This window comes from Limulus polyphemus, unplaced genomic scaffold, assembly GCF_000517525.1.
Source record: "Limulus polyphemus unplaced genomic scaffold, Limulus_polyphemus-2.1.2 Scaffold115, whole genome shotgun sequence".
NCBI lineage: Eukaryota > Metazoa > Arthropoda > Merostomata > Xiphosura > Limulidae > Limulus > Limulus polyphemus.
The window spans coordinates 1026263-1040601 of record NW_013665725.1 but is presented as its reverse complement, the minus strand read 5'-3'; the positions used below and the strand labels follow the sequence as shown (position 1 = coordinate 1040601).

Below are 14339 nucleotides of genomic sequence, written 5' to 3'. Positions count from 1 at the left end.
GACTAGTGGGAAGGCAGCTAGTCATCACCATCCACCGCCAACTCTTGGGCTACTCTTTTATCAACGAATAGTGGGATTAACCGTAACATTATAACGCCCCCACGGCTGAAAGGGCGAGCATGTTTGGTGGGATGGTGATGACTAGCTGCCTTCCCTCTAGTCTTACACTGCTAAATTAGGGACGGCTAGCGCAGATAGCCCTCGTGTAGCTTTGCGCGAAATCCATAACAACCAAACAAACCTATCCAACATTTAATTATCAAAACAAAATAGCATATACCAATGTACAAAAAAGCAGATGTTTTTAAAGAACAATTAAAAAAAAGACATTCAAAACGCAAAATGAACCAGATACAAATACCTACTATTTTAATTTTAACACAGTAAATCAGTATACTAAGAAAAACAAACGCATTTTATACACCAATTTTCCTGGTTGATTCTATAAGCCATCAAAATCCACAACAACAAATAATAACAATTTGGCCAATAAAATTACAAATACAATCACTGAAAGAGGTGTAGTTACATCAATAAAACATACAAAAAAGAAAGCACCAGGAGAAGATAGTATACAAGCTATTCACCTAAAAAAAACGTTCTAAGAAATCGTTTGACCATTTAACAGCATTATTTAACCTATCTCTCAACTCAGGTTATATCCCAGCCTCATGGAAGCAAACAAATGTTCTTATGTTTCTAAAGTAAGGAAAGCCAGCGAATAAAACAAGAAGCTACAACAGTACAATCAGCTTGACCAGCTGCACAGGCAAAATTTTAAAAAGAGTAATTAGTAATAGACTCCACATTTCTAGAGATCTCATCAAAATTACCCGAAGTACAAAACGGTTTGAGAAACTACAGACTATCTAGTTAGACTAACTGAAACCACAGTCGATAGTTTTAACCAAGACAAATTCACTGTCGTCTGATTTCTCGATATAGAGAAAGCTTCGACACTGTATGCCAGTGTATGACACAACGGTCTACATTACTGGATGAAACAAATTGAACTACCGACAAGTGTTATTCGCTGGTTATTTAACTTTTTAGATAATATAAAATGTAGAGTGAATTTGGAGGCAACCTGCTCTAGAGTATTTGAGGCGGGTGTGTCCCCCAGGGAGGGTTAGTTAGCCCTATCTTTTTCATCATGTATGTAAGCGACATGCCCCTAACAGATCCAAATTTTTGTCTATCATCTCTATTCGCAATTTTGGTATAAGAGTTAGTATAAATGATCACATATAAGGTGTAATAGACTTAAAATAAGACCCAAAACTCGAGCGCTTTCGAATAGTTGACCATTGTTCAGGAGAACAATAGACCCTGAAGAAGAATAGTCAACTATTCGAAAGCGCCCGAGTTTTTGGTCTTATTTTAAGTCTATTACACCTCGCAGGTGATGTGACGAAATAGAAGAGTTCCACAACTCCTCAATAGCAGCCACGAGCCCATTGTGGCATAGCGGAATGTCTGCGGACTTACAACACTAGAAACCGGGTTTTGATACCCGTGATGGGCAGAGCACAAATAGCCCATTGTGTAGCTTTGTGCTTAACTTCAAACAAAAAGCAGCCACCAATTTACAAACAGTTCTTTATTAAATAGTGGAATATTGTCAGAAGAACACAATTAAAACAAACGTGCCAAAACAAATATGGTAGTAACCTCCAAAAAAAAAAAGATAAAAAATATATAGACATAAACCAGAATTATACCTCAATGGAACTCTTCTATATACCATCACATCAGCAAAATTTCTTGGTCTAACATACGATTCGAAATTAACATGGAAAGGTCATATTACAAATAAAGTATGGCAACGAGAAAACGCTAGGGGGCTGTTGGGTAAAAATAACGGTATACCACTAGAATATATCATTAAAATCTATAAACAGTACACACGCCTAGTAATTGAATATGCCAGTCCAGCATGAACTAATGTTGCACCATCCAGTATTAACAAATTACTAAGAATACAAAACTCGGTAATTACTATAGGTTATAGAGTAGCCAGAACAATAAATTCTACATTCATGCACAAATACGCAACTATACAACCAATCCACGACAGACTCGTAGAATGCTCGTTCAAGTATTTTGATTAAGATCTATATAAGAATGATTTATTAACCTCAATAGATCGTTATATCATACATGATGATGATAGTCTTAAGTATCGCTCACCACTCAATATGTAATCAATATGAAAAAGTCCACCTACGCTATACAGAAAAAATATCGTTTAGATTAAATTGTCAAAAGTGTATTTGAAAAGGGTATTTTATGTCAAGTAAGTGTTCGATAACGCGATCAGGTGAAAATGTAACGATTTGTCAATGGAACTGTTTGCGAGAGTATAACGATCAAATGAAGAAAAGTGACAAATTAACACTAAATGCTACAGAATAACATTCGTGGACATAGCCCTGAAAAAAAGAGAGAAGAAGCATTAGTGTACATAGTATTAGTGTGTGTGTGCCCTAATCTCATAATATTAATATACAATTTCACACAAAGCATCTAAAAGCACAACAAGATTGAACGTAGTTCAGCACCTGGCCCTAAAGCCAACGTAGTTCATCACCTTGCCCTCCAAGATCAACATTGTTCAGTAGTGTTGCGAGATGTTTCTTAATACGATATAAAGCACGAAAAAAGAGAAAGACACACTCCTACCGGTCGTGTCAGTAGGTTCAATATTTTATTCGTTGTCTTATATGTATTTTATTTCTCGGTTATTAATTGATCTGAATATTTTACACGGGTTTGCCATTTAGAGCGGTTGTCGATATACAATTGGCTGTTCACAATCTAGCATCAGAGAAAAAGTACTGAAATAATGATTCACATAAAAATTAGACAGAGCGTATTGTGTGTTTGGAGTTAAGCCCAAAGCTACACAACAGGCTCTCTGTGCTCTGCCCTCCACAGGTATCGAAACCCGGTTTCTAGTATTGTAAGTCCGCAAACATGCCACTGGGCGAGGTGTATCGTGTGTATGAATTTACTGTTTTAACATTCTTCAGCAGTTTCATGTGCAGCACAGAATAACAATACACACTAAACGTCAGAGAACAGTTAGAGAAAATTAATCTTAACACGTGCTTTCTAGACATAGCTTTCTGTATCACCCGTTTTGCTTTTTTAATTCTGCCCATGTCTGAACGCTTGGAGACCCATTCAAGCCGTCTCCAAGCATTATTGGCCATGCCTTAATTTGCACTTTTATAAATACGTTGAAACATCATAACCTTTCAAGTATTAGGACTAAACAGGAATGCGTTTATGTGGAAGAAAGATATTAAAACCATTTGAAAGTCTGGAAGAACCCGTAGGCGCATTATAGTAGTGACAGTCAATTCCTACTATTCGATTAAAGTTGTCGACTATCTATCTTTAGCTATTCAAGCGTTTCTGAAACTGGGGTCCAATTCAAAAGGGTGTTGGGAGGTAATAAATTTAAGTGAAATAACGGATTATTCTAGAGTGTGTACAGCAATTTGCTATCACTTCGTGTGTATGTGGGGGGTCGTCACAAACTGAAATATTTTCAAAGGTGGGCCCAGCAAGAAAAAAGGGGGGTCGAGAACCCCTACTCTAGTCATCAGTTCAAAAGTAGGGACGTCTAGCGCAGGTAGATTTTGTGTGTCTTGGAGCAAATGTCAGTAAATCGGTCGATCCACGGAAGTTTTGTTTGGTTGTTATTAAGCGCAAAGCTACACAACAGGTTTTCTGTGCTGCGTCCGCCACGAGTATCGAAATTCGGTTTCGAACGTTTTTAAGTCTTCAGTTTTGTTGCTGAGTCTCGAGGAATCATTAGAAACATGAACAATGCTCAGTCACTGGAGGGTGGGGGCACGCAAGAGAATCTACGCAAACAAGAAAATATCGTCATTCATCCCTCGTGCAGTAGATGAACCCAGCAGCCACAGAGTTGCGTGGATATCTACATTATAAACAGAAACGTGCTTTAATATTTCATTGCGTATCTGAAGCTGGTAAACTTTGAAAGGGAATAACCCATTCTCCACGGTGGTACAAAAATCCTAATTCGCACCACAGTGCTCTAGATGGGGATACGTCTGCGATTGACCTAAATGTAAGGAATATTTCTTAATATATCTCCATGATTTGTCTTTCTATGCTATCATGAACAATACAAGTACTGGTTATTATTCTGTAGGTTAATTATTCCACATAAATTAACTGAGAAAAAATGTTTTGATAACAGCTTATTTAAATACAAATTCCATAGTATTTTAGAACCTGATAATAAAAGCTTCTAAACGCCTTATAATATATACAGCCAATCTAAGAAAGCTATATTCCAATGCAACCCAGTCGTTGTACGAGACGAGAGATGATAAAGTTTTGGTGCTGCCATCTCTAGGAAATATTACAAGTACATTGACTTCATCACTAAAAATCATGTTCTACTACGACTTTATTTTAATACCAAAACTATAAACACCATTTTGTAAAAAGAAAAAAAAGTTTTGATAAATATTTCAAGATTTAAAGTTCGCGATATGTATTTATTCTTGTTTTCAACATATTATCATCATTCATTTAAAATAGACATCTGAATTTTCTCCACAGCGGATTTTTTTAATATTTCATAATTATCTGATAGGTGGCATTAGCTTATTACTTACAAAATTAGTTAATTTGCATTATTACAAAATTGATCTACGTTAATGAATGTTTAATAATTAGTGTCAATATACTTTTCTTGTCACCACAGTTTGTTTCAGCATAATCGAATAGACTAGTACATATTTTGATAAGTACTTAACCTGCAGGGAAACAAGGGTAGAAATTCTTTGTAAAATCAGCACATCGTTCTCTAAGGCATGTTTTCAATATTTCTGATAAGTTCAAACAGATTTGTTTCATGTTATCAATTACCTTGCTTTTAAGTTCTATATTCACACTTTACCCAACGTATAAGTGATGTTCAATATTTGGTGTTATACTGGAGGGTGGACGTTATCTTCAACTATCTCTAAATAAAAAAAAAAGGTAATTTTTCTTACTCATCAGTGTTATACTGGAGGGTGGACGTTATCTTCAACTACCTCTAATAAAAAAGGTATTTTTCTTACTCATCAGTGTTATCCTGGAGGGTGGACGTTATCTTCAACTATTCTAATAAAAAAAAAGTATTTTTCTTACTCAGTGTTATACTGGAGGGTGGACGTTATCTTCAACTATCTCTAATGAAAGAAAGTTATTTTTCTTACTCATCAGTGTTATACTGGAGGGTGGACGTTACCTTCAACAATCTCTAAAACGAAAGGTATTTTTTGTTTACTCATTAGCACTCGAGGGTGGACGTTATCTTTCAACCATTTCTAAAAAATAAAATGGCATTTTTCTTACTTATACCTGCACTGTTATCTGTCTTAAAGAATTGATTTGGAAGGTTAGAATTTTTCTATTTTATCTCCATATTAAGTAACCATATACAATCCCCATACATCATACTGTAAAAACATGAAAAATCTTAGAATACTGATTAAAGAGCCTCTTACGATAGACATAGTAGGTTCGAAAAAGCATTTTCTCCCCCTAACCCCCACAAAAACTCAAAACTAAAAAGGTTTTTTTTTAAATGACAGTTAAACATTAGAGGGTTCTTAACCTCTACTGAACACACACACACACTTGGCTTCCAAAAGGTATCTTTATTGACGTAAGCCAGGACATAAGACACTTTTCTTGAACCAGAAGGCTCGACCTGAAATGGTGGTCTTATCGATGAAAACGAACTTTTAACCAATCAACATTTATATATTTCTATAACTCGGACGGAGCTAACAGGCACATCATTACAGGCATTTTCAGCTATCTGATATTAAATTGCTGTATAAAACATTATCTTTTCTTTCTTTTACATAAAGTCTAGATTATCTATAAACAAGGCATGAAATACTTAGTTTCTATAAAGTTTGGTGCATTTCTAAGTGGTCATCGCCTTACAATTTGACAGATCGACGGTCTAGTCCCTATGACATCTACTTTGTTGACTTTGTCTAAAAAGATAATATATCAAGTAAATGCGCAAATATATATAGTATAAAAAAAACATGCAATTTTTATTTTCCCATCAACAGCGCGTTTTTACTACCAGTAAGAACATAAAAGGTTTGCTTGGCGTTACACTTACAAAATATGGTAAAATGTACATGATAAGTGTATATATATACACACACACACACACACATACATACATACATATACCTGTACACATACATACAACAGCTTCATTGTAATATTTTTTTTTCTATGAAGTTCAGGCATCTCTTACACGTTATGGCTGAGAGCAACACACACACAATTCACTGAATAATTTGATCATACTAATAGCTTTGTTCTTTTGTTTATGATCATTCCAATTATCTACATTAATTATTACAGATCAAAAGGTGCTTTTCTTCACTATCTCGTGACTCTTTTACCGACTTTCGGGTGAAAATAATGAAGTCTTCAAAACGTAAATAATCTCGACCTCAGAACCTTCAGCCCCAACATGAAGTCATTTGGTATAAAAAAATACCACTTGTGTGAGTTGAAACACAGTTTCATACATCAGAACATGTTACTATTTGGCTCCTTACAATCTTAAACACAATTGCACTTAGAAATTACGTCCGTTCAAAATAAAAATGTTAAATGTGCAAAGGAAAAAGGCCCGTGTTGTTTGAGTAAAATAGTTTACACTACTCTGATATATAAGAGAAAAAAATTGTTTCTTTCACACGATTTCACCTTCAAGAAAAACACGAAAGTACTGATTGTAAACGCAGTGCTTTTTCTTACATGTTTGACCATTAGCTTCTTATCAAAAGCGAACTGCTTTCACTATTAAACTTGTAAAATTCTATTCTTAAGCGTCTGAAATATTATACCTATAATATACAAGGCTATAAACGACACTGATTTTACAAGAACTCAACATAATTTCTAAAAATATGTTCCATATTCATTAAACCATATTTTTCGGTACAAAATAACTACAATAAATGGCAACAAATTCCAATTTCAATTAGTAACTGATAGGAAATCTGATATAACCTCCAACAAAATTCAATCGTACTAAAAATTGTTAATTAAAATTAAGAATGTGAACTGATGAAGACCACAGAGTGGATAATGAACTGAATACTTTACCTATACATTCTACATCACGAAATAACTCTTTTTAAACGTATTATGGTAATGTAAATAATGCTGTATAAAAAAAAGACAATCATCAGTACATTGAAGCAATAATAATGCAATACAAAATTATAAAAACAAAAAAATATTCAAAATAAGGCAGGGGACCTTGAGAAAAGTCAAAGATTAGGCAAGGAGCATTTGTAATGAAAACGAGGTCAGTCCACAAATGTTCTCAATCTTCTCTTAAGAAGATTAGTTTGAAAGTAAGGTTACAGTTTGTTTGTGTTTTTTTTGCAGAGCATTTACACAAATGTACTTTTATGTATATTTTGAGTACTTTGTGTTGTTTTTTTTATGTACCATTTATGTTTCCTTCAATCTCTCTCTGGGCTTTTGAAATTTTGATTCTTTCTTTAGGAGAATCCACCTGCCCTACATCCATGGCAAACATCTTCATCTTCTCCCTAAAAGTAAGTTTCTCTGGTATGGCTGACTGGTAATGCTGTTGATTGTTTCTTTCAGCCTGAATCCTTTGGCGTGGATCTCTGTAAAACTCCTGAGCTCCAATGACGCCTGGAGTACTGCCAGGTTCATATCGGGGTAGGGGATTTTGTGGTGTTTTAAGTACTTCATCAATATCGTCTAATGTATAAGAGTCAGACAAAGAAGTTGGTGGGTGGTCTAAATGTTTCTGACTACCATTTGTTCCGGAGAAAGGTTCCAAAACTTGGGTGGGCTCGTGAAAAGAGACTTTTTTTGGTGCATGAGGCTGATTACCGTTTCTTGTCTCAGTGAGCGCCTGTTGTTGTATTGTGGGCTGTACGTTATTTGAAAACTGACCAGTCACTTCGAATGAGGACTTTCTCTCAGGTACAGGAGGTGCCAAACCTCCTGACCTGTCTATGGCAGATACATAATTAGCAGGCAGTCCAGGTTGATGACTTTCACCCTGAGGATGTAACAGTTGATCCAACCTCATAGCCCCTGAAGAAATGCTGGCCTGAGAATACTGGAAGGTTCCAGTTGAAGAAGAAGAATATGGTTCTAATGGAGGTGGAGAGGTGGGAAGGGGTGGAGGTACATCGTTCTGACCAGAAGGGTCCAATATGTGAGATGGGTGCTGATGCAGTATAAGGTCTTGCTCATGCTGAAATAATAATAAAAAAAAGGTACATTATGTCTAGCCTAATAATTTTTTATTTATTCATTTATTAAACAAAACAGAAAATGTGAATATATAAATTTCTCACATTCCATGATTTAAACTACATGTTTACTGCAATACTGAAAACAAAAAAAGGTTCAAATGTCATTTTGTTTTATTCTCAGGTTATTTATTAACTTGAAGTGACAAATGGAATTTTTTTTCTTACTTTTAGCAAATGACAATGGTAAAGTCGTCTAATTCAGAAAAAACAAGGTTTATCCATAAATAGCAAAGGTCTTTGACACTGAAACATGTAGGACACAAGTTTAAATGGGAACATGCAACTGAAATGCTGGTTGAGAATAGTTAATCAATACTACCATACAAACACAAACTGATGCTCTTGTTTCAATTCCACACAAATCCTGGTTCTTTTAGTTCAAGATATAAAGTTTTGGGTGCCTAACTGACTAGTTCAACAATGAATAAATCTTTACAGTGTAACAGATCCAAAACTGTTGCTACCCAAAAAAATTGAGTTTCTAACAGAAGCCAGTTTTTCTTTTTTAACTTAGCTTCATTCTGCTTACTTCTGTATTATTTTCAAACTCTTATTTACCTGTCTTCGACGAGCTTCTTGTAGTAATCGCTCCTCAGCCTCTTTAGCTGCTTCAAATTCTCGTTTTCTGTTTGTCTCTTCAAGTCGTAGGTGACGAAGCCTTTCTCCCTGGTCCTGAAAAATATATAGCATTACTTTCTCTACAGTAAGCTAAAAGAATACAGTACATAATAATAACGAGGCACAGCATTTAAAAATTAAGAGCATAACAATACTAAATAAAAGAAATGGATGTACTTTGAAGTTTCAATGATGTAATGCATCTAAAAAAGAAGTTTATTGAGCAGTCAATTTATTGTATTTGAATGCCAAAAGGAATTAGTGAAATCCTGTAAATAATACTGATGCTAAACATGGGTTTATCAAATTTTGTAGTACAACCATTTATTCAATACTCTTAGGTGTCATAAGTCTATCCACTAGATGTGAATACTTGATGCAAGGTTTTGATTGACACAAACATTTCAGCCTAGCCCAGGTTCTAAAACCTCTCTCAGTTATGTTCTAAACATTCACACCATTTGTAGTTAAGTTACATTAACAGAAACAGACGGCTGGTGATAAAGTAAAATAATTTGAACAAGTCGGAAACTGTGTGTTGATGTGATATATACAACTTGAGAGAACAGTTTCCAAAGCCAGAGTAACACTTGAGGGTAGATCTATCTTTAGAGTAAGTTATTAAAGTTAATTATAATCTATAAAATAGCAGAACTTCAATGGGTTGATATGTTGGATTAAAGCTTTCCTGGAAGTTTGCTACAATAAATAACCAAATGTGCATGGGGTCAATCCACTAGACTGACTCTGTACTGGAGAGAATATGTTGACAATGCTTTTAAATGTGGCAAGCTTCCATTAAACTGTACTAGCTGTGTTTCCAGGAGGAACCTTCTCTTTAGGCTTTTCAAATCATTCACATATTCATCGAAATATAAGAATTTCATTATTCCTGTGTGGGGTCAAAGTGTGCACACCATGACCTTTCTGTGACAGAGTGCCATTAATCATGGTATTATTTATATGATGTCAGAGTTATGTCAACTATTCATTCTACCCTCCATTGGTGATTTTGTGACAGTTCATGGAGAGTAAATACTAGACAACATACAAATGAAAAAACAAACAAACTATAATTATGTATTTTGGGGGTTCTAGAGGGCTACACAAATTGAAGAATGGACAAAAGTGTATTTATTCTTCACATGGACTTGCAATCAGAGTCAGGCTGATATCATCAATTCACAGACATATTTTGAATACAGCTACTTATGTAACTCATCTGATTATTTGCGTACAATACATATACATCTAAGTAAATATAATTTATGGTATTAAACATAATAATTAACTATACACCAAGGTTATGACATATTAAAACAAACACTCCACTTCAACTATGTTCTGAATTACATAATACAAAATTAGTTCCTTAATGTCTAGATTTCTGTAGAAAAATTCTGACAAGAAATATCAAAAATTTGTATCTACTTTTACTAATGCTCATGAAAAGTTTACATCAATGATGTTAATTTTGTTTTCTTGTACAATATTAATAATCTTGACTTTGCTATTTTCATTTTTCTGATTCAAATGAAAGTAATTATTCTAATATTAGTTCACTTATGTACAAGGTTACTTAGGGGGGATCATACTGAAATGTTCCGAACCTCCGAATTTGTGAAGTGTGAAGAAGACGGAAAGGAAATTGGGGTAAAGGAAAAAAAAAAATCTTTTGGCTATATTTGTGTTTATCAACAACAAAGCAAGCTACTTACACAGTTCAGGATTAAAAACAAGATCAGTATATAATGTAGAAGTGTGAAGTGTCAGAAAATAAGATGTCCTGGTAATGAGAAAGCATTGATTCCTCGGGTTGGATACCCTAACCAATACTGTTAATGGAAATAACATTAAACAAAGAATGAGATAGAACTTGTATGCTTCAATGATTCCGTCCCTGCAAAATATTTGGAAGTTAATTTACTCTAGGAGTTTATTAGTTAGAAAATGGAAATAGTGACATTAATTTTATAACTACCTCAATCTGATAATGGTGACCTTCTTGATACCTTCTGCTCCATTCCTCCTGGGGTGAAAGTATAGTTCTAGCTTGTTGCTGTTGTTTCTGTTGTTGTAACAACTGTTGCTGTTGCTGCTGTTGGTGTTGTAACTGTGTTTTCTCCCACTCCAGCCGTCGTTGTCGGGCGAGTTCTAAATCGTTTTGCATCCTAAGCATTCGTTCCCTGTTCTCTGCTCTTTCCATCAGGTCCTGAAAGAGAAATTAGTTTTATCTCACCATGCATTTTTTCTAGAGAGAGTGTATGTTACTTAAGCTGTTGATCAGATTACAAGTTCTACAGTTTATCCTACTCAAAATTCCATATGAAATTTCTAATTAATCATATTAAATTGAGAAGTGAAAAAAAGGTTATAAAAATGACACTATTCTTTAAAGAGAGATTTAAAAAACTTAAGGCATTTTAAACGACACCTTACAGGATACTTTTTTTATAAATTATTCAAATTAATTATATATATTGTGTGTAAAGTCTTTGAATTTTAATTGCAAGAATAAGGATAATTGGCTCTATTATAGAGAAACAGTTTACATTATTACAAGTTTTGATGTCCCAATCTCCAATTTCACTGTTGTTTTACAACAAAGACATGGGTAACGTGCATAAATAAATAGCCAGTGAACGTAACCTGGAGGAACTACTATTTCAAACCAAAATCACAAAGGAAAAGGTTTCTTAGGAACATTATTTTGTTAATTAAAATGATGAAACTGATACCTTTTTATAATTTAAGGATGAAATAAAATCTAAAATCTTCCAGTAATCTAAATAAAAGAGTTAGCTAATACTTGCTCTTCTTTTTAAAAAAAAATAGGTCTCTTTGTAATGGCTAGTTAATATTTGGTCTACAATAGGGGTTTTTCAAAAATATATCAATAAAACCATTTCGTCCAGAAACTCTAAAAGCATGACAAGTCTCTAAGATTAATTCCTATGTTAAAAGTTAATGTAATGAACATTTATGGATGACATTCAATTTTCAATCTTTCAGTGATTACAAATTATTATTAAAGGTGCAAGCTTATCCTCCACACTTTAGATCATGAAAAAGAACCATATTCTGTACTTGACAGGAATACCGAGGGTACATATGTTATATTAAAATAGTTTTGGAGACATGCTGTTATAGTCCATATCATCATGTCCAATCAGACTCAATCCCAGAACTGTGCATCTTGACAATAGCACTGCAGTATAGTTCCCATTATAAAATTTATTTGTCCAAAGCTCACCACTCCTTCCTGCAGGTTTTCTACAATCCATCTAGTGTACAAGAATGATATTTTCCCAGCACTTTCAACAGTCTCATTGCACAGAAATCTATAGTCTCTCTATTTGATTGCTTGAAAAATATGTCTTTGTAAGGAAGAGCATGAACACCTGTTTCACATTCTTCAGCTGCTTAAGGTATGCAATGGTTGAATGATTGGTATGACCGTAAGCCTTATCTTGGTTGATGCATATTTTATTGGGTTTGTTTCCAGATAAGAGATCCTTCTTGATTATTTTGTGTACGATTGACTCAGATACATGGATGGTACATACCATTGAACTTTGTATTCATAAATTCCCACCTTTTATAAGACATCACATTTTACTGAGGTACAATATGTTGCAGGTCTTTTCTGGATGATCTTGGTTCCCCAAGTTGATCCATAATCCTTTGTTTTCCAATGCCCATCTTAGAATTTTAAATCCTTGATCTGAATATATCTTTATGATTTGAGTGTATGAATATGCTGCAGTTTTGGTGGCAGCACACCACAAATGAAATACAAGACAATGTCAAAATGTAGTTATGATATCATTCAAACATGACTTTATAGCAGCTGTGGATGACACGTGACTTCTAAAATCAGGCAGCGCAACATACCCCTGAAAACATTTTGGAAAATGGAGATCTCCTCTGGACAAATTGATGTTCCATTGCAGTACTGTATTTAATAAAATATTTGTGAAACTTGCTGGTGCATGTACATAAGGCATCAGTATAAATAGCAATTAAAGTCTATTTAGTGAGGCATGGCCCTGCAATATGGCCCTGTGTGTGTGTGTGTGTGTGTGTGTGTGTGTGTGTGTGTGTGTGTGTGTGTGTGCCTTTCACTTGTACTTTATCTCGATTAAAAAATTGTATTATTTAAAGAATCAATTATTTTTTTCAGGGTACTAAGGATAAAATACCCCCAAAAAGTGTCAGGAAGCAAATACACAAAATGCTCAAAACTGTTGATGAACTCATTATCTATAGATTCATTGGGTGGAGATAGGGGTATCAGTCAGAATGTTCTGGGGATCTTGAGTTGATGAGGTAGGCCATCTTCATCAAGATATTAAACTGAAAATCATGAGGATAGGAAACAAGAAATATTATATATAGATATATCATAAATGTATTGATGTTCTGGTGGAAGAAGACAAAATACTCACATCTTCATCATCGTCATCATCATCCCCTCCTACTTCTTCGGCTCTTCTTTGGAATTCTTGTTCTAAGCGAAGAGCACGAAGTCTTTCTTCCTGTCTAGGATTCCTAGATGGTAGACTTTCTAGTTCTCTAATTTCATCATCTCGAGCACGCCGAGCTCTTTCCTCTCTCTGTTTTAATTCCTATTAATAATAAGATATCATGAATTATACTTCAAAAATAACATGAATTTGTAGGATTTTTCCTACTTAAGTGATAAAAACAAAAACATGCAAAAATGAAGAAAAATTAAAAACCGATTAAATCAGAGCATCTAAGAACAATTTATCAAGTAGGTTAACAAGATGAGTTGAAGTTTAAACATTCTGTCTAGTTGATTAGTAGGACTGTAAATCTTTTTGCCCTCTGTCAAGTAGAGAAAGTGGCTTTGTTTCTTTTAATTTCTGTCAAATATTATGGCAAAGATGCAGATAATTCAACTTCTGTCAATTTAAAGGAAGAACTGAATATTGTTAACACCTTTTCAAGGTTGGTCAATGTCAGGACTGATGCATAATAAACAATATGTCAAATACACTAGTATGGCTGCAGTATGTTTAACACCCTGACAAGGTTGGTCAATGTCATGACTGTTGTAAAAAAAACAAGACATCAAATACACTAGCACAGCTGCAGTATGTTCAACACACTGTCAAGGTTGGTCAGTGTCAGGACTGCTATATAACAAGATGCCAAGTACAGTGGCAGTGCTGCAGTATGTTTAACACACTGTCAAGGTTGGTCAGTGTCAGGAATGCTATATAACAAGATGCCAAGTACAGTGGCAGAGCTGCAGTATGTTTAACACACTGTCAAGGTTGGGCAGTATCAGGACTGCTATATAACCAGATGTCAAGT

At 34.5% G+C, this 14339-nt stretch overlaps 1 protein-coding gene across 4 annotated transcripts in view; it reads right to left on the bottom strand.

Moving 5' to 3' along the window:
- Positions 1 to 5678: 5678 nt before the first annotated feature.
- Positions 5679 to 14339, bottom strand: part of LOC106471852 (afadin-like) — a 128012-nt gene continuing 119351 nt past the window's right edge. For all 4 annotated transcript variants that reach the window (XM_022401280.1, XM_013932479.2, XM_022401282.1 and 1 more), the window contains 4 exons: positions 13445 to 13624; positions 10978 to 11208; positions 8937 to 9050; positions 5679 to 8317 (listed from right to left, as the gene is read on the bottom strand). In XM_022401280.1, the coding sequence (XP_022256988.1) occupies positions 7523 to 8317; positions 8937 to 9050; positions 10978 to 11208; positions 13445 to 13624 (1320 nt within the window). In that variant the 3' untranslated portion in view covers positions 5679 to 7522. The remainder of the gene's footprint in view (positions 8318 to 8936; positions 9051 to 10977; positions 11209 to 13444; positions 13625 to 14339) is intronic.